At 39.3% G+C, this 22,126-nt stretch overlaps 1 protein-coding gene across 4 annotated transcripts in view; it reads right to left on the bottom strand.

Moving 5' to 3' along the window:
* Positions 1-14,806, bottom strand: part of MAPK10 (mitogen-activated protein kinase 10) — a 92,971-nt gene extending 78,165 nt beyond the window's left edge. For 2 of the 4 annotated variants that reach the window (XM_086464727.1, XM_086464728.1), the window contains exons 1-2: positions 14,741-14,806; positions 2,363-2,532 (exon numbers count right to left, since the gene is read on the bottom strand). In XM_086464727.1, coding sequence (XP_086320853.1) covers positions 2,363-2,532; positions 14,741-14,806 — 236 coding nt within the window. Of the gene's footprint in view, positions 1-2,362; positions 2,533-14,740 lie in introns of those variants that run through there. The other 2 variants (XM_086464729.1, XM_086464730.1) reach the window with 1 other exon arrangement.
* Positions 14,807-22,126: the final 7,320 nt, after the last annotated feature.

The following is a 22,126-nucleotide window of genomic DNA, read 5'->3' as shown; positions in this document are numbered from 1 at the left end:
CCGGAAAACAGCATTGCCTCAACTTTGTCATCAGGGATATGGACAATAAGGTACCCCAAAATTTAGGCTAACATCTTGACATGAGTCTGCAGCGGCCTGCCTGAGACGCAGTTGCTGATCCCGAGAATGGAATGTGGTATGAACACCCAGGGACGGAGAGCTGCATGGTATGAAGAGTGCCATGCAGTTTTCCAGTACCAGGGACGAGCCTGAGCTGACCAGGTGGACAACATAACTGCTGTCAAGAAAGATTGATAAGCATCAATGGAGCCAAGAAGAGGTTGAGCAAGGTGCGTTACTTGGCACAAAATATGGCTCCTCAGCAACTGAACTTTGGAAGCTTTCCCCACCAAGGAACACGACGATCGTTAGGACAGGCGGGACGCTGACTGGACCTGGGACCATAGGGATGCCTTGGACCCATGGTGGTAGCTATCAGTCTCTGTCCTTTTTCCACTTTACTTTTCATTTCCCTTTCACCCTCTTTACCTATCGCACACCGCTTTACAGGTGAACAATAATGTCTCACTGTTTGATTGAAGCAAACCCCTTTGGCGTGGTCGCCTTAATTTTGCACTTCAAGATCACAGCAAACGAACCATCATAAGTCTACTGAGTGGACTGTGACAACTATGTAAACTTACTATTATTACTATATAATTATTATTATTATGCAAGTAGAAACTTACACAATTGAGTATTTTTTTAATCATGTATTGTCTTCCCTTAGCTAAACTACATATATTTATCTCACAATTTTTTTCATTCATTTATCACTTCATTGTTTCTTCATGCTTTGCTCATAGCATGTTAATAGATTTCTGGTAAATTATGCCTCATGACAAGTAGATCACAATGTAACACATACTAAGCAAAAGTGTTCATTATCTTCCCCATCTATCATATAATACATCTACATCTGTATCATCAAACTGTAAAAGGCCTTCTGTGGCCTCTTCACGCTGCTCAGCTATTTCAAGGGATTTGTGTTAACTTTCACTTGAACTTACTTGTTTTCTGGTTTGATTTTCTTTCCTAAGGCATTCTTAATTTTTGCTTGTTGACTCTTAGTATGAAAGACAAATTCACAGGATGTTATTTATTTTATTTAGCTTATTTTCTATGGGTTTTTTTTTTTTCTGCTCATAATTGATCATTACAGCAATTTGGTTGCAGGGAGGTTCAACAAAACCTGATTTTCCTCTAAATCTAATAGAGGAATAGTAAGTAACTAATAGTAAGTAGGAAGAAAAACCATCTGCTGCTGTATAAGGAAGTGGACAAATAGCACAAAATGAACATGAGTAGTACTCAACACAAAGTTAAGTTTCTTTCCCAAAGCTGATTTTAAACTAGCCTTTAACCCTTTTATGTTTAAGATATGAAATAAAGTAGTTGATCATTTAGATCAATCTTTGCTTGTGTGGCCTCAAAATATACTGAGCACTGCAAGTGACAGACTGAGACCTAACGATGTGTTGCTCATTATTGTTACGCTGTCAATTATAGTGCCAATGCCAGTGATCCACGGACCACCACTTGCCCCTAGATTCAAGGAACCTGTTGCTTTACCACTGCCTCCAACTGTAAGGTAACACACACCCCATCAAAAGAGCAGTGATAAAGTTGACAGATGGAATGAGACTTCATCTCTGATGAAGTTATAGATAAAAGATCATGTTAGTTACCCTAATGCCTCGTAATTAAACAGGTAACACATACCTGTGCAGAGACATTGAAATAGAAGCCACTGAAATTTAAGAGCCATATCTAAAAATGCAGAGGCAAAAGCCAACTAGGGTATCACAATTTTTGAACATAATAATTTCAAATTCCACAAGCCTTTTGAATTATTTAGGACAGCTACTGAATCTGCGTCTTAGGTTCGCATTAGTTGCATCACTGCAATGTCTTTTTTAAGAAATAAAGGAAACATTAGCAGTTACCTCGAATTGAAAGGCTTCCATTCCGAATACTTGAAAATACTATGGGATGCAACAAGTTTCTATATTGCTCTCAGTGACTTTTACTGTACAAAGACTAAAATTACAGGGTTTGCTTGGGATATTATTTGCACTGCCTTTGGAAATAGTGCCACTGTTGTAGTAGTGCTAATTATGATAAGATGTTTCTCCTGCTTTCTTGCTAGTTACATTTTGCTATGTGGAGAAACAAACCTACTGCTGTAATTCTCATCAGCAGGACAATTTATTAGCAAACAACTAGGCTCCTTCTGCCTCAGGATGTCTGTTGCCTGACTGTTATTTTTGCAATTTTAGACGATGTCTTTGGCTACCAAACTGTGAAGAAATGCAAAAGGCAAATCCTATTTAAAAGCATAAGAGAAACTGCTGATACTTACCAAACTATTCCCTGAGCCCCAGAGCCAATAGGTTTCAAGTTCTGGTAGCGTTTGAGAACTGTGAAGGTCGAGTCACCTACTTCCACGCTGTAGAACTGGTTGTCAACTTTGCTTTTGCTCATGTTGTAATGTTTGGCAATATATGACACATCCACTTGTTTCCCAAATCCCTGTTGTACAGAAGAAGGGAAGGGAGGAGGGAGTAGAAAAAACACAGACACCAAGACTAGTAAAACATCAGAATACTAATAAAACAGTCAGGCTAATTTTCCAATACAAATTCTTGTCATTTTAGGCTCATTGTCATAGATCTACATGAATCCTCAAATGCTCTCAGAAGACTTTATCAAACACTCTTTCACTCCGGAAGTAACCATTAAAAGCCACTGATTAAAGTTAGTGAATTCTCCAGCTGATGTTTGTGACATAGTTCCTCTCAACTGGTCTCTGCTTGCCATTACTGCTGCTTTATGACTACTGGTTTGTGTGTTCATGCTGATTCTGCCCTGATTTATTATTGCAATAAATAGCTTATTTTAAAGTGAGAAGAGTTACATCAGTGTAGAAGTGGGATAAGAGATACAGGAATTAGGCTTTTCATCATTTGTCAGATAGAATAAATAAGTCTATTCATGAGCACTAAAACTTTCCCTGAAGATACGATAAAGGCCTTGAGAACCGTTCAACAGGAGTTCCAAAAGAAACAGAGCAGTTTATGAGACAAACTGTGACCTGACACGGCTCAGTATCATGGAGAGTATTCAGTAGCTAAGGAGATCTTCCCAGGTTCTGGGTTCCTAAGAACAGAAGAGTTGCTCAAATGCAAATCTATTAGTCCTAAACAAAGGCTAATTTTCATGACACAAAACAAGTTAGTGTAAACTTTTCATGCTTGCAATGAACTAGCACTGCAGTGCTGCAACCTCATAAAAATTTGTAACATTGCTATGCAGAAAGTTACATTATAACCATTTTATGACTACCAGGGAGCTCATTTCCCCGAAGACTATAGAACAAAGTATAGAGTAATTTGAGATAAAAATCGGAAGTTAGTGTTTGTAATTTAGGATTCTATACCACATGATGCTGAGCACAGGATGCAAAAGCTCAACATATTACAACAGAACTGTCCTCAAATAGTTGACAATTGATGTATGGAAGTCAAGATCTTTCCAAATGCCTTCTATAAATAGAAGCAAAACCCAAATGTCCTCCTCTCTGCCTGCACATTTGTTTTCAGTGTTCACAAATATAGCTTCTAAATTTTATTTGACCTATTATAAATTGCCTTCCCCCCCAAACTCTGAATAATCCACCCTGTTATGTGACCATAGACTACTAAGTTGAATTTTGATCGAGCAGGGAAAAATGTAAAGTCAGTTTGGAGTATTTTATTTTTTCAATTTAAAAGGACATTGTTCCAGTGTTCCATGAGGCTGGTCATTAAAAACAGATCACTGACCTTGCTGAAAACTTGGATTCTACTAGGTTTGCCATAGTACAATTAATATTCTTTTCCTGTCCATTATCTAACTGGAAGGCCCATTGTCACTGGAAAGCATTGCTTAATCTTAACCACCAGATTTAGAGAATTTCAAACATTTTCATGAACGTAGCTGTTCATTCAAACAGAAAATCTCATTTCAGAAGCGAAATTAGAAACATTACATTTACTTGCTAATCAGACACAGGGTAAGGTGCTTTTTTTGGGGGGTTTTTTTTTGTTTTTTTTTTCCCAAATGCAGGAAGTGAGAGATTTATGGACATTGACACAGTGCTATATTCAAGCTTAGAGAAAGTGAAATGATACCGGAAAAGATTTGAATTTTTCTCATCTGCAGACAGAATGCATCTGATTTGCACTGTGTAACCTTAGTGTTAAAACTCCTTCCATTAAGTGAAGGGAAATGCATAAATTTGGCTAGCTCAGCTATTCATACCAGACCTGGAATTGAGAGGCTTTATTGTAATAATATGCTCCTGATAGGCAGGAAATAATCACAGCTCCCTCTGGCTACACAGACACATTTGCAGTGTGTTTTTTCTGATGTCATTATCGGAACAATGCAGACAATATTCAGCACTAGCACCCGTTACTCTGAAACCCATGTTATATAAAGTGTCAGCATAAAAACTGCATTCCTTAATAAGCCTGACTTGTAGCCAGCTCCTCTGGAAGCACAGATACAGCGACTTTTTAAAACAAGCCAGATGACTGTGTTAAGGCTTGGGTGAGCCAGACCTGCCATGACTTGTTTGCATCCTCACTCCTGAGCTACCCAACAGTTCATCATGTGGTATGGAGCTACATGGGAAAACATGTTTTTTCACACTACATTTAGAATCCTGTGCACATCAAAATTACTTGCTTTTAAGTTAGACAGACCCTGTGAACTGCTGGCCTTTGGAATCTCATGCTGCCTACAGTGGGATTTCTGAACTACTGCAGTTCCAGCAGGTGGTTGTTTTCAATCCAGGAATGTCTTAAAAATAAATTAAAACAGCTCAGGAAAACCACTCTGTAGTACCTCAGTTATGTGGGTAATTAATGTATGCAATCACTTTAGCCATTTCAGCAGCAACTAAAGTGATGTTGATCAACGGGATGCAGAAGACCACAACTGATAAGACCAATACGATGCTGTGGGAGACTGTGTCAAATGCCTTACTGAAGTCAAGGTAGACAACACCCACAGCTCTTCCCTCATCCACTAGGTGGGTCACCAGATTATAGAAAGAGATCAGGTTGGTCAAATAGGATCTGCCTTTTACGAACCCGTGCTGCTGGGTTATGGTTTATGAACCCATCCTGATTCCCTGGATATCCTGCTCTTGCTGTGTGAGCACACCTAAGATGAACCGCCCCATAGTCTTGCCCAGTACCAAGATCAGGCTGACAGGCCTGTAGTTCCCTGGATCCTTCTTCCAGCCGTGCTTGTAAATGGGCATCACATTGGCAAGCCTCCAGTCTTCCCGGACCTCTCCTGTTAACCAGGATTGCTGATAAATGACAGAGGGTGGCTTGGCAAGTTCCCCCGCCAGCTGCCTCAGTATTCTTGGGTGGATCTCCTCTGGCCCCATAGACTTGTGAGTATCCAATTGGCAGAGCAAGTCATTAACTACTACTTCCTGGATTATGAGGGAATCCTTCTGGTCTCCATCCCTGTCCTCCAGCTCAAGGGGCTGATTACCTTGAGGATAACTGGTCTGACCATTAAAGACTGAGGTAAAGAAGGCATTAAGTACCTCAGCCTTTTCCTCACCCTAGGTGACAATGTTCCCCCTCACATCCAATAAAGGATGGAGATTCTCCCTGGCTCTTTTTTTATCGTTAATGTATTTGTAAAAACACTTCTTACTATCTCTTGCAACAGTGGACAGACTGATTTCTAGCTGAGCTTTTGCCTTCCTAATATTCTTTCTACATGACCTGACTAAATCCCTGTACCCTTCTTGAGTAGCCTGCCCCTTATTCCAAAGGTTGTATAGACTCTTCTCTTTCTCCTAAGTCCCAGCAAAAGTTCCCTGTTCAGCCAGGCCAGTCATTTTCCCATCAGTTTGTCTTACAGCACATGGGGACAGCTTGCTCCTGTGCCTTTACGACTTCCTTCTTGAAAAATGTCCAGCTTTCCTGGACCCCTTTCCCCTTTAGTGCTGACCCCCAAGGGACTTTCTCAACCAGTGTCCTGAACAGGTCAAAGTCTGCCCTTTGGAAGTCCATGCTAGTGGTTTTACTGCCCCTCCTCCTTATTATGCCAAAAACTGTAAACTCTGTCATTTCATGGTCGCTAAGCCCAAGACAGCCTTTGACCACCACATCACCCACCAGTCCTTCTCTGTTAGTAACAGAAGGTCTAGTGAGGCATCTCCCCTGGTGGGCTCACTTACCAGCTGGGTCAGGAAGTTCTCTTCCACACCCTCCAGGAACCTCCTGGACTGCTTCTCTGCTGTGTTGTATTTCCAGCAGATGTCTAGTAAGTTTGTTGCCCATGCTGCATGCATTAGTGTAGATACACTTGAGACGGGCTAATGATTTCACTCCCAACAGTGGCCTGCCACCCTTAGGTTCAAGTCTAGGGAGCCCGGTTTTACCCCCTTCCCCCTTCAGACCTAGTTTAAAGCCCTTTCAATGCGTCCGGCCAGTTCATACGTAAAGATCCTTTTTCCCGTCTGAGACAGATGAACTCCATCTGTCATCAGCAGACCCTGTGTAGTGTAAACCTCCCTGTGATCAAAAAACCCAGAATTCCGCTGGTGGCACCAGCCTCTAAGCTTGTCAATCAGGTGAGTTTTCCTCCTTCTATCAGAATTCTTCCCCATCATTGGAGGGATTGAAAAGAAACACTACCTGTGCTCCTGAGCCATCAAGTGATCTCCCCAGTGCCCTGAAGTCTTTTTTAATTGCTTTCAGACTTCTGCTACCAATCTGGATAGCCAACAGTGGATAGCAATCTGATGGCTGTACCAGACTGGAGAGTTCCCTAGTAATATTTCTAACTCAGGCTCTATGGAGGCAGCAGACTTCCCTGTGGTGTGAATCTAGACGGCATACGGGGCCCTCTGTTCACCTCGGAAGGGAATCACCTACTACAGTTACTCTCCTTTTCCTCTTAATAAAAGTAGTCCTGATGTGTGGGGGTGACTGACTCAACTTGGGTGACTCCCCTGATGGACCTTCATCTCCATTCTCATTCTCCTGGCCCTCAATTTCCAAAGCCCCATACCTGTTGCACAGTGGCAACTGGGGAGGCATGGAAGGCCGGGAGGGGATTTGCCTGACTCTCCGAGGAAGGATGTGTTTCCACTCCCGCCTTTCTCTTAGGTACCCTCCTTTTACCTGGTGGGAGGAGAAGAGGGGATCCTCTGCTTCTTGTGGAGCCTCTGCCTGCTGCCTTTGCCTCAGGGATGGAAGGGTCTGACTCCACCAATCTATCTCCCTCTCACACTCCCTTATAGTCCTCAGCCTTTTGACTTCCTCCTTCATCTCAGCCACCAGGCTGAGCAGATCATTCATCTGGTCACACTGAACACAGGTGTTGCCACTGTTGCCCTCCATTACAAATGCCAGGCTCTGGCACTCTCTGCAGTCGGAGACCTGGACACCTGCATGCTTGCATGGGATCTCTGTCTGGGTCGCCACATTTCTTCTGCCAACAACCTCTGCCCAGGTTGCAACTATAGCTGGTCCTGCCTGCACGACCAACTGCTCAGACTGCTGCGCCATGCCCAGAAGATGTGCCATGCCTCCTTTGCTCAACCTTGCTCAGTCGCAAGGGGAGAGTCAGTTGCAGAGTTTTTTTTTGTTTAAACACACTGTCCTTGTTTAACCTCTTCTAACTGAGTTACCGAAACCACAGTAGCTTCAGAACTGGCTCTTACCTAGTTCTGATTACACAAGAAGCAGCAGGACTGTATTCTGTTTCCTTTTCTTCAGTACCTACTGGAAACATAAAGCAAAGAGCTATTTGCCTGTTCTTCACTTGTCCTCCACGTGTTCACTGAGCTTTAATTACTTTTAATTGTTTCTCTCTTTCTTACAGGCAAAAAATTTCTGTAGTCCATTTGCAACTGTGGTATCATCTGTTGCTCAGAAGCCAAATGTGACAAATAGGTGTCTGCTTCATTCCAGGCCAGACTTCTGAAAGGAGCAATATGTGAGTATGTGCACAACAAAGCAACTAGTTCAAAATGATTCCTTATTCCCCCGATGCCTGAAGAATTCAACACTGACACACAGGTAACATTGAACCTGGTCATCGTACCAAAGAAGGTATGGATAAGAAGACTGATAAAGGAACGCTGAGAGAAAAGTTTCCTTAAGAGTGAGGTTTCTTTATGGACAGGAACTTAATCAGTTATCCAAATGGAAAAGGTAGCCAAAAATACAAGACAGAAAGATTTAAAAGTGGGTGAGAAAGCTATGGTAAAGAAGTTTGAGAACATCTTATTCAGTCACAGCTCCAGAGATAGGAAGCTAGCAGATACACACTGTGGAATTGTGTCCAAAACAGAGGAAAGCAGTTGCAACAGCCACATCTAACTCACAAGAGAAATGAGAAGAGAGGAAACACTGCAGTTTGTATTAATCAGTTTGTTCTGAGGCTCTAGATTTCAAAAAGAAACAATAACATGGGAAGAAGCAAGATACAATTAAGATTAGAAAAGAGAAATGGGATCACTAAAATTTGGCCAAAACATTGCAACACTAAGAAATGAAAAGTACACTCAATTTATCAACAGTAGTAAAGGGAACATAGAAGAATAGTGTGTTAAGAGCATAGGAGAGCCAAGATGGGATTAACAGTGTCTCTTTATTTATTGCACATATTGATAATACAGTATGTTTCAAATGCTTTAGACTGCTCAGGAAACTGGAATTACACTGAAATACTGGGTATTGTTTAAGAAGCTTTTTTCTAGCATGAAAGTGTGGCAGCAAGAAGACTGACTACATGAAATGCTATGCCCCAATGCACATCATGGCTTCCTTTAAAAAGAAGCGTAAAGAAGCAGCACAAAACAAGATAAAGTATCAAAAAAATTGAATTTCTCGATATAATTATATAATTATAATGTTCACTGTAAAGACAATAGCTAATGAAAAGATTCTCCCTTTTAGAAGTAAAGACTCTGAGAAGCTGAATAATTTAACCACACCTTTTGTTAGGAATAGACAGCTCTTGATACTATGAGGTACCATTTTAGTCCTAGAAATCTAAGATATAGGTCACTGCTTGTTGATGGCTTATGAATACCAATTAATCTCCCGTTGGATAGAAGGCATAAATATAGGGCATTCTGTATCAAGACAGTTTCTTTAATGGTCAAAGTAGTAACTCCATCCAATCTGATTAAAGCATTAGTTGTAATTAAAGTTGTTCATCAAAGTTAGGATAAAATTAAAAAACAGACCAGATGAATCAACCAATCAATGGAGAGGAATGCAATTAATAAAGCTGGTCTTTTCTGTGTGTAAAACGAATAATTTTCTAAAACTATGTGATTTTTAAACAGTCATTGATGCAATACTGCATCTAGGAAGTGTATACACATTTTGTTCAAGACAGGTATGCATGACTGTGGAAGTAAAGCAAGTTAGCAGAATACAGGGCAAAAAAGATGTCTAGAGAGAAATTAGAGCTTTTAAAAACCTTTTGTTTTGTTTTGGTTTGTTTTTTTTAAAACACAAATTGAGGGGAAGTTTGCAAAAACACCCTTGACTTGCAAACTAAAATTTCATTCTAAGGTTTTCTTTTGGTGGCATTGGTACAGCACCAATTCCAATTTCAGTATGCAACAAAGATGACATACTCTATCTGGGACATGAAATTGTTTAAACTAGGAAATAAAGACTAGTGATGATGCCGTACCAAAGAATTAGCATGTGAATTTATGTTCCTGATTCACATTAAACTTTTTCTTAATGTGCATGGCCAGATATCTCATCTCAGTAATCCCATGTCCTGCTTTTCTGCTAAAAATTAATTGTTGCAGCACTATGAAAATAGTGACATATGAATTCTAATAATAAAGATGTGTTTTTCAAAGATGAGAAAATTCAGGACTACTGCTCCAAGTAAAAAAAAAGTCATAGAATTGTATTCTAAATGAAGGTATCCCATACAGCTACAGTTTAGAAGACTTGAAAATTCTGACAGGTTATACACATCTTGATGTTGATTAAAAAAAATAAATTGAAAAACTAAATGAAGGAAAACATGAATGAAGCAGTCAGTATCCTTTAGGCTATTATTCAGCACTCTAAAATTTAATGTCCTATTCTACTCACAATATACTACCCTGCATTACACTGTAATTCAATAAGAATGTGTAGGGTTCTACAGGTAAAATCTATTGGTGATATCAGCCTTATAAAAGTCTAATCAAATTCTGTAAGCCTAAAAAAGAAGTATTCTTGTTCTACCTTTCTATTGTGATAGAAAAGCAGATGTCCTTTCCCTCAGCCTTAATAAAAATGGCATTTCAGATAACAATTTGGATAGAAATGTGCAGTAAAGCCAGACTTAGGTATTTTTATACTGCAAATGCAGATGTGTGGGAGGGGAGGGCATATTTAGTCCACTTATACTATGAATATTTCTCAGGAAGGGCTTTTCTTTTTTTCCTTAAGTTGGAAATCCTTAAGATTCTATTTCTGCTGAACCAGCATTTCATCGTATAAAACTAGTATACTCAGTGACATAAGCTCTGTGTCAAGAGGAAGAGTCTATAATTAGGAATATGTCACTTTCTTTCATAGCACATAAAGCTATGCTTTTTAGGCCACGAGACAGAAATCGCAAATATTTGCAAATAAGTAACAAAATATTTATTACAAGAAAACTATGTCTGCAGTACTAACAATCATTGGAATACTCTTCAATACGGTACCTTTATAAAGGTACAACTCTATACTTTGTAGAAAGCTTACAGTGATGCATAAATTCCAAATGGGAGCAGGACTTCTATTCTGCGTCATAAACACGAGTCACAAAATTGCAACAGTTCATTGGATCAATGTGTATTCTAGTACACCACCACTAGAGGCTCTCATCTTAACAGGTCAACAGGGCAGGATCGAACTGTGCCACCCTGACTTTTTCTGATTCTGTTGCATGCCTATATAGTAGAAATAAATTTTGCATTTGTTGAATCACATGAAAAAAATTATTGAGTTGCATTGTGTTCACTGGAAACTACATTTTTGTGGCCTCTTGTCTAGATACTGCTGGGATCCTTGTCAGTTGTAGGTACCTCAAGATTTGAGTGGCAGTATCTACCTCTTGCTGATGATAGTGATTCTGCTGTCACATCATTATCATGTGTTAACATTAGTTCCTGAACCTCTCAGAGTTACTGATTCAGCAAATAGAAGTTTCCCAATGGTACAAACGAACTTTACACTTAGAGCAGAAGGACTACTAGTAAGCCACAGGGCATTTGATTTCCATATTAGCATTAAGAATAAGGGTGGAATAAACAATCCTACTGCCTTGGGACTGTTGAATAAATAGTCTCTATGTAAAGATCTGGATGTTTGGACCAAGTATTACCAGGATACAGATACAACCCACATCCCACACTATGCAATACAAATGAGCAGCATCCATAACAGCTAAGGTCTTAATGCAACAAAACTCTTAATTTAAAGACTATTCTTGTACTTAATGCTAACAATGTGCTTTACTGCTGTTTGGATTGGGGCCTATCTTTATGGACAGAATAAATTAACAAGAAGTCTGAAACAGCTTTTATCCTCAGGAGAATGAATCTGGAGATCTGAAGACCTGGAAAAGGTATTTGTGCAATAAGTGCTTTAAGGATAGAATCCTGTTTCCTGAAATGTCAGAATAGTATCTTCTGTATGTATTTATTGGATGACTTCTTTTTGGGTACCTGCTGTAGGCATTAAACTTGAATCAGTTTAATTCAGTGAGAAAAATTAATCCAAAATGCTGTTGATTTTATGACATATGCATGTAACAAAAACATTTTAATACATTTGGTTCTCTGTGTGCCTCTGAACACCTTTTATTAAGTTAGGATAACAGCAAAGCAATAATTACAATGGCATGATTCCACAAAATCAAGAACCCGGAGTGCAGTGACAGAAAGCATTGGCTATATATATGGTCACACACTGACTGATGCTAAGACTAAAGGAACACTGAGCATAAAAGGAAGTGATCAGGAGTACATTTCCTCTGTACATGTAAAATAGAAATGTTTCTGTACAGCTCTGCTTTGGTCTAAGTAAAACGGAGAGGAAAGGTGACAAGCAGAGCTATGCAAAAAACTGTGTTCTGCACAGTGAAAGTAGCTTTTTGATCAATAGCATCTTTTTCATACAATGTGAGCAAAACCCCATTTTTTGCAATTTTAAAAAAAATTTTTGAATTTTTTGTTTTGCAAGTGAACTCAAAAAATTGCAAACCCACTATGTTTGACAAAATCCTTTCTTCTCTCAAAAACAATGGAAGAATTAAGCCAGTTAGGTATACATATGCATGTGAAGAACAGGAGATAAAAAAGGACAAAGACAGTTAAACAGATTATCAAACTGAAGAGCCAAGATCCATCCTAGAGCTGATGATTTATTAAGTGCAGAGCCAACCCTCTCAGCAGAACAAATATATTTAGTACTCCTGAGTTAAAAAACACAAAACAAACCTCCCAAAACCTGTCACTGTTTTGTGTTAAATGCTTACATACAAGTAATAGCCCTTTCTTTTTTGGAACTGTACTTTCACTTACTTGGACGTAATATATAGGTGTATAGATTTGCGTGGCAAGGTTTTGGTAGCAGCAGGGGTTAAAGGGGTGGCTTCTGTGAGAAGCTGCTAGAAGTTTCTCCTATATCTGATAGAGCCAATACCAGCAGCTCCAAGACTGACCTGCTGCTGGACAAGGCTGAGCCCATCAGTGATGGCAGCCTCTGTGCTAATGTATTTAAGAAAGGGAAAAAATTGCTGCACAGCAGCAATTGCAGTGAGAGAGAGGAGTGAGAATATATGAGAGAAACATCCTGCAGACACCAAAGTCAGTGAAGAAGGAGGGGGAGGAGATGCTCCAGGTGCTGGAGCAGCGATTCCCCTGCAACCTGTGGTGAAGACCATGGTGAGGCAGGCTGTCCCCCTGCAGCCCATAGAGGTTCGTAGTCGAGCAGATATCTGCCTACAACCTGCGGAAGACCCCATGCCGGAGCAGGTGGACACCCAAAGGAGGCTGTGACCCCGTGGGAAGCCCATGCTGGAGCAGGCTCCTGGCAGGACCTGTGGTCCTGTGGAGTGAGAGGAGCCCATGCTGGAGTAGGTTTTCTGCCAGGATTTGTGACCCTTAAGGGGATACATGCTGGAGCAATCTGTTCCTGAGGGCCTGCACACCATGGAAGAGACCCACACTGGAGCAGTTCATGAAAAGCTGCAGCCCCGTGGGAAGGACTCACGCTGGAGAAGTCATGGAGGACTGTGTCCTGTGAGAGGGACCCCATGCTGGAGCAGGGGAAGAGTGTGAGGAGCCCTCCTCCTGAGGAGGAAGGAGCAGCAGAAACAGCCTGTGAGGGACAGACCGCGACCCCCATTCCCTGTCCCCTGTGCCGCTCAGGGGGAGGAGGTAGAGAAATTGGGAATAAAATTAAGCCCGGGAAGAAGGGAGGGGTGGGGGGAAGGTGTTTTAAGATTTTATTTTGTTTCTCATTACTCCTCTCTGATTTGATTGGTAATAAATGATGTTTTTTCCACAAATTGAGTCTGTTTTGTCCGTGACTGTCTGGATGATCTCCCTGTCCTCATCTTGACCCACAAGCCTGACATTACCTTTTCTCTCCCCTGTCCAGCTGTGAAGGAGGGGGAGAGACAGAGCATCTTTGGTGGGCACCTGGCATCCAGCCAGGGTCAACCCACCACAAAGGGAAAAAAACAGTGTTCACCATAATTCCATTTCTAGAATGCAGAATTGTTCTCACCCCTCAAAAAATGAAGAATGTCCCTAATGTCCTTCCAGCTAGTTAGATTACTGGTGTCACATCTCACAAAAAAAAACTATGAAGAGACAGAATTCAAACACAAAACACTGTTCAGAAGAGAGCAAAAAAGTCACCTTTCATTCATGATGGAAAACCATGCACCCAGATTTGTGACTCGTGTTTATTTTAACTAACTTTAACCAAGAGAACCAAAACCTGGACAAATCAATATGCTTTTTTCTTCATATCACAAAGTTAGTTTCAGTCTTACAGAGTTCCAAGCATTGTGACCAAACAATTTCAATGGTAATTAAGAAATACAGAATTGGCTATAGTGTAGTCTTGTGACTCCAGAACCTGAACAACTGGAGACAAGACAAACCTCATAATTTTAATTACCCTCCCTTCACTTCCAGTAAAGGTAGACTAAGGGACAGAAAATTATATTCAAAGGCTACAGTATAAAAGGCTCTGTCTCACAAAAACTGAGACTAAGATAAATTATTTTTAATTTGCATGTTTCTGTGAAAGCATCTGCATACATATTGTTATATTTTTTTGATTCATCATTAAGTTTATTGGAAGTACAGCCAACATCTTTTCTGTTTGCAAACTATGCTATTATTTTTACCTAAAAAAAATTCTCAGAACATTAACTGACATTTTAGCAAAACAAAATTAAAAGTCACTAAGAGCAAACTTCAAAATAAATAGAAAAGTAATTTCTGTGATGCGTTCTTCTATTTTTTACATTTACTCTCACTCTTATAATGAGTTACGAGCAGTAAGCTTAATGAGTTACTAGCAGTAAGCTGCTGAAATTCACTTTTTTCTTTTTCTTTTGTTACTGTATGGACTGCAAAATGAAGTACAAGTATATACTGTACCTTGTTTTACCTGTAAGGAACACACACCTGACAAAAGGCAATCTTCACATCCAGAGTAGGTTCACCACAATAATACAAGAAATGGCGGCTCATAAATACCTGCAATTAAGGAAAAGTAAACATAGAAACCTTGTATTTCTGGTGATGTGCAAGACCAATCCAGCTCTATCTACATTTGGATTATAAAACCAACCTGAGTTGCTACGCGACTTGTGAGCAACCCAAATCAGTTAGAACACTGAACTGTAAATAGGCTCTAAAGTCTTTCTGATGCTTGTCAAGTTTATGGTCTCAAATATGACTTGGTTACATCTGCAAAATTTTACAGTAACTGATGCCATTACCTCAAAGTTTATCATGTCTTATATATTCCTACATCAACAAAAATAAAAATCAGTTCAATAATGTTCTAAACAATGTGGGAATGGGAGACAGTTATTATTATTGGGAGGAACAAAACAAGTCCTAAGTTGACAATTATTAGGAAAGTTATAGAAACGGAAAAACTCGTTATGTCACTGCATAAATTCATGGCACAACAACTTTATGAATATTACATGTAGTTCTGGTTCTCATTTTAACAACTTACAACTAGAAAAGTTACAGAAAAGGGTGGTAAGAAGGGTCCAAAGCACATACAGATTCCTTACAAGAAACAATCACACAGATGGAGAGTTTTTTTTAACCTAGAGAAGAACTGTCTGAGTAGAGATATGCTGGAAATCCATAGAATGAGTGGCATGCTGGAAATCCATAGAATGATTGGCATACTGAAATGTGAAAAGGAAACCACTCTTCTCTGGTTTGTTTTTTATTTTTTAAAATAAAAGGGGTATGTGGCATCAAATTATCAAACAGAGGATTCAGGATCAGTAATAGGAGAGAATTTTTCGTACATTCTTTCACCAGAATGTGAAACTCCATGTTGCTGTGGATGTCAGAAGTCAACACAAGTCCTAGTATGGTTAGGCAAATTCACATATGAAGGAATCTGCTGAAGGCTATTAACCTCAAAAATATCACCTTTGTTTTGAGACTACCCTGAGTCACAGTCTGCCACTAGATGGTCACCCTATTTTCAGATTCTTTCACACGGATGTGATACTTGCCAAGACAGCCATACACTAGACTAGACAGACCTCCCTGTGTACCCTATTACAGCTGTTTTAACTTAATTCTATAGTACCGCATTCAGCTCTGACTAACCGATCCTTTCCTACCTGCATTCTAGCATGTGACATCAATGAAAAAAACTTGCAGTAATCCCATCAGGCTGAAATAGGTAGCTATGTCACAGGACTTTGGAGCACCACTATTTTTCTGCATGACTCCATTTCAAGAAAAAAAATCAACTTTTAACAGTACAACTAAAACCCCAGCAACTTCTAGATAAAAAGAGACAAATAATATAGACTTTCATGTTTACCTTCATGTTTTTCCTTTAAATATAAGCTCATTGCACAGACTTACAAGTAAAAAGAAAACCCACAACCATTATTCCATTAAGATACAGCCAAGGTTCTGAAACACTACGTGCCTCCTTAGGGCACTTGTCTTCAATAAGAACAATTAACTGACTACAGGTGTAAATGTCACTAAATAAGACAAGACTTAATTTGGAGTAACTTCATCTCATATAAACCGATCAGGACTTAAGAAACTGCAAGAAAGTATTCACCAATACTTGCCAACTTGAATGTGTCACATGCTCCCATGTGTATTTAATAGTTAATGAATGAATGAACAATCCTATTAGAAAGCAAATGTATGACCTTTTCTGCATCACGTTACAGTGTCTGAGATTGCTGCCTCATTGCCCAGTGAGTCATTACCAGAGCCTCACATTCCACAGAGAGTTTATATTAAAATGAGAAGGAGAAAGAAAGATATAGAAAAAGCTTTTAACATTAGTCATATCGCCAGTGATTTCTGGAAAGCCAGCAGATAATTACACTTTCACGCTGCAGATATATACACTATGAAATCCTATTGGCTGGACGCATTATATTGCTATAATAATCAATGACTGAAATGTCATTAGTCATAACATACCACACTCAAGACAGAGTCTAATAGTGGAAAGTGAAGAAAACAAGGGAAGTGAATTGGAGAAATCTGGTTCCTCACTGAATTTGCTGCAAGGGTCTAATCTACGGAGAAGACGCACTTTGTATTATACATGCATTACTAGTCATATACAGCTCCTTAGCTTTCCACAGAAGTGGCTATAGCTGTTAATAGTCACCCTGGGCAGACCAATAGGCTGGTGAATTTTATGAACCGGAATACACTTTATAATTTATTATGTTGTTCTTGTATGCAGCTACTGCTTATAAAATAATAGAAGTATAATATGTCAAATTAATAGAAGTATGGTATCTCAAAATTGATATGATATATCAAATGACTCACTAGAGAGCTGAGATCCTCCAACTGTACACCAGGAATGAGAATACCTTTCTGTAGCACAGATGTCTGGAAAAGTGTATACCCAGGGCAAAACAGATTTGAGTTCATATTTTACATGCACATATCTTTGTAAATTGAATTCATAAGAGATTCCCTTTCAGTGTCCTGTAAGCAATCACACATGTATGTAACTTCTAATGTCTTCATGCAGAAAATACATTCACACTCAACTGCATAAATACCCTTGATCATACCTCCTCTGGTGCTAGGTGACACCACATCACTACAAACATTGAAGAAGTGTCTGTGTAGAGCAAATAAAGAACTGGCCTGATGCTGAGATAACTGTGTCACAACATAAAGCAGTTATAAAACAAGAAGCTACTGACAAACAGCCTCACTCACTAAGGATCTGAGCTTTAGGTGAAAGCATAAGCATCCAGTATTTCTTTACCCTACTTCTGATGCTTCATCTTTTCAACAAAAAGCAAAGTCACCCAGGGTGGGAAGAACTGGGAGAATGGAACAGTGCTGATAAAACAAAACACCTTGTGATAACCCAGACTGGCATCCAGGTGGGAAGCAGAGATCGCAGTAGCATCACAGGGAGAGAACCTGTCTACGAAACACCATCACCACAATTGGATCTCGAATTTTCATCAGCATCAAGGCATCTGTATGCCAGAACTCGTAAAAACATACAAGTCTCAGCAGCAAATACATGATCTACTTTCAGGCGAGACAAAACTAGGAGGCACTAAAATAGGAGGAGGAAAGTACACATGAAGGCAAGAGCAAGAAAATCCTGAAAATCCTCTGAGCTGTCCAGCGGCACAGCCCCCAAGTGAACTGCTGCCTGGGACTGTGAAGATAGCACTGAGGCTTGGCCTATACCTGGCTTGCTGCTTCGCCATCCTCTTCTTCATGCCACCCCTCCTCTCTTATCAACAGCTACTCCTCTAAACAGAACGTGGGCTAATGACATGCCGCAATTTTAGGCATGAACTTCTGCTTCCCCTCAGTGCTGCTACCAAATCTGTCTTTTCTGGAGAAGGACTGTTTATTTTTAATAATGCTTATCTTTCCCTCCAGGGGTCAGGCGGATTATGTCATTATTATTCAAACGGCTCTTTGAAGACTGAAAGGATTAAATCAATACTATTAGTATAATTACTGAGAGCAGAGAGGAAATTGTGCAATGACAGTAGACAAAGCAGACTAGAAAACCCATAGTAACTGTAGTTCTCAAATATAGCCTCCCGCAGTAAATCTTTCTGCTTGTCCTTGAATTCCTTCCTCACTCTCAAAGCTGGAAGATGTTGGTCTCAGCAATTTGGCGGCCACTCTTTGGGCCTAGGGAACCTTGCTTTCCTTTCCAGACTCCACTCTTCATAATAATTGTCTTCTGGATCATGAATGGAGAGCCTATGTTTGCCTTGCTTTGATCACACCTCTTCTAGTACTAGCTGATGAATATGAACTTTGAGCGTGAGGGCCTGAACTGTTGCTGAACTGGTCCAAGGAGAGTCTCAGCACTCGCACGCACCATGTTGCCTCTAAGCTGCTTCTCTAGCTGACACTTAACAAGCTGTCTTGTCTGGAGAAAGCATCACGGTCACTTTCTTTTCAGAAAATATCTCCATGATGGTTTCTCATCCCTATGTCTCCTAATCAACAGGCAAATCCCTCACACCCAATGGAAATTGCCTTGACCTGTCAAAGCATATTTAAATCTTTTTTTGGTGGCAATTCAGAAGAGAAATGTGGAACCTCAGGAAAGCTCCACATAATTTTTTAATGCAGAGAGATGAAGGAGCCAGCTGCCCTGCTGCAATACTACTTTCTTCATCACAGCGTAGACAGGCAGGATTCTTCACCTCACCCCACAGCAAAACCATCTATGTCAAATACACTGATCCAGGGCTGAAATGAGGTTCTTGATGAGAAAACCTGCAACAGCTGTTTGACGTATATTTAAACCCATGTTGCTGCAGTTGAAATGAATCAACTCCCAAACTAGCCCTGGTGCTGTTCTCACCACCTCCCACACTCCTGAGGCTGTACTCTGAGAGGTATTTACATATCGTACAACAAAATGAATTTGAAAGAAATTCTTCAAATCCCAATTTAAAAACTGACCCTATGTTAAAAAAAAAAATCTTAAAAAGTACGAGTTCCAGTTTAAACAGAAATCAAATGGCAGCTGAAGATATCATAGACAGAATGACTTGTATCTAAATTTAAACTAGATTTAAACCTGGCACAGGATGGCTGCAAACGGGAAGGTTTTAACAGAATCACAGGATACATACCCCAATAATATGCTATAATCTATTCCCAGTTCCATCAAGTATGATAATCTCAATAATAAGGGAAACTATATATATATATATATCTCAGGAGGCAAATCCAGCATTTCTGCTTGTTTGAAATGACGATCCGAATACATCACGTGTGCACAACAGGTACCAGGAATGTGCTCCCTGTCTTCACAGGCATGTGGTTCTATACTTCCACTACAAAAGGCTAATTAAAGTATTTATTGCTGCCTCATTGTATTAAATTCATGAATAGAAAGATTCAGAGTGTGAAAAAAAAAAATCAATGAAATAGCACAATCGTTTAGACTTATTTAAAAAAAAATATTATCCCATCCCACTTCAGTGAGAGGGGACAATTTATCAGCTCAGCTGTCACTTAAAACCCTTCTTGAAAAACACTAATGTCCAAAGATTAACATTTATAAATTATTAATGCATCCTGTTTTGAAAACGTGTTTGAATAATTTTGTGCATTTCCAGTACTGGAATTCCTCTCTCCTTCATCTGAAAATATATACTCTCATCACAGTAGTTTATCAGTTCTCTGAAGCTTTGAGTATTTTTTCTATATTTTCCCTTTACTGAAATTTGGCTGATATGCTCTGTATAAACAAATAGAACCATAAAGAACTTACAGAGTATTGTCAGTATACTGCATCTTTCCATTGAGCATCCTTGTATCCTGAATCTATGAAATAGTGAAGACCTGACCCAAGTCACACAGTGAGAAAGCATACCTACCAGCAGAGAACGGTAATTTCCGATCCCCAGACTCATGGAATTTCATATGCGGGCTCTGTCTTTTTTAACATGCTGGATCAAGAAACAAGGGCTGCAATTTGCCTGCATTTTTCATATCATTGCTGCCAGGTATAACTGGGATATATATGTCCAAACATCCTACCAAATTGGTCTTCAAAGACCAGACCTTCAGGCTTATCAGCAATTTTTATAGAACTTACTTTTTTTTCACATCTAATTTAGAGCACTGCAACAAGAGGGCATTTTCAACATCAGCTTCCATGAGACCCACTACTTGGCAAGAAGCTTCAAGACCTGACAGAGGATAAATATGAATGGAAATTTGCATGTGGATTAACAATAGACAAGGAGAGTGCTTCTACTGAGAAAGAGTGTTTTTCTGTTGTATCTGTGCTCTCATTTTAATTATTTTTTGAAAAACTGGAGAAAGCAATGGTGTGAACAGGGTGATTATTAAGGTTAGATCCCAGCACAAACAGATTCATCTTCCACTGGGATGAGAAGTGAGGGTATGTAAAAATTCACAAGAATCATGCAAGCAGCTCTAAAACTGACCTGCTGGGAGAGAAAAAAAGAGTGGCGAAGATAAAAAATTTAGGAATAGCACTGAAAATGTTTTCAGGGGTAATATATATGAAAGGAAAAAGGGCATACAGACTGAAAATATAGGGGACTGACAAGCAGGTTTTCCTAATGATCACAGCTCATGCAGAAGACAGGAACAAATGAGCTCCCAGTCTGGCCTTGCTACCAGCTTCCCATGTATTCTCAAGTCAATTATTGAGAGTCAGATTTTCACTCCTAATAACTGGTGTAAATGCTCAAGTTATAACAGTCCAAGATATCACATACCTAAGTAAGCAGATATTTACTTTTATGAACAGATGCTATCAGAGAAAAAAGCTGCTCCTGTACGATGCTTCAACAGATTAAACAGTCAAAGTTTATCATGATCTTGTCACAATCTCTCATACCATCTTTTCATTTGTAGCTGAATATCTTCATTCTCTGATGCAAATTCAAAGAGAAAATAAAATCTACCCATTTCCTAGAGACATTAAATAAGACTTTGATGTTGGAAGCAGCTCTGAATTTGGACAGGGTGAACCTAGAGTAGTAAAAACATAGACTATGGCTACTATTGTCACCAAAAAATGAAGAAAACCTAACCGGAAAGAGTAGAACACTTATTACTCGCCTACCATAAGATAACAACCTTTACCACAATGGTAAAAATAAAATTCCTTTATTAAATTATTTTCCCCTGTATTTTTTCTCTTTTGGCACTTGGTTTTAATTTGCTTTCTCTTTCTGGAAAAAAAAAAAAAAAAAAAGACAAAAAATTGAAGTGACCATTTAAGCTCAGTTGAACAAAAAATTCTGCCATGTCAGAAATTCATTTTCCTCTATTAAAAAACAAACAAACAAACAAACAATAAAAAGCTGTTGCTTAGATAAAAGTCAGTGGCAAAACTGCCTGAAGGTATGTAATGAATCACATCAAAACTATTTTTAATACACTCCCAAGTCAGAGCACAACCTCCAAACCTAATTCCATTTCAGTTAAATTTGTCTTTAACACAGATGGCCCTGGCACTGTATGACTGGTGAAAATGACATATATTCTATGGAATACATAGAGAAACATATTAAATTATTGTCTGCATCAAGTAGTATCAATAAAATTAATAGATTTGTCTAAATTATATATTCTAAGCTCAACCGTTTGGAGTTAATTTCTAACACATTAAACTGTATGCTGTTGGATCTCATTCTTAGTACGTTGCTCTGTTACACAAGTTAACCACCCCATTAATGAAAGGTGCATGTAAAAAGAATGAATATCCTAGTTAAAAGCAAAACTAACTTCAGGAGAAATGTATGAAAGGTCAGGGCACTTAGATCCAGATACAGATCCTGT

The sequence above is a fragment of the Leptosomus discolor genome, chromosome 4 (genome assembly GCF_034619465.1).
Source record: "Leptosomus discolor isolate bLepDis1 chromosome 4, bLepDis1.hap2, whole genome shotgun sequence".
Taxonomy (NCBI): domain Eukaryota; kingdom Metazoa; phylum Chordata; class Aves; order Leptosomiformes; family Leptosomidae; genus Leptosomus; species Leptosomus discolor.
Note: the sequence above shows the minus strand (reverse complement) of the source record. Positions and strands in the feature narration are given on the sequence as shown.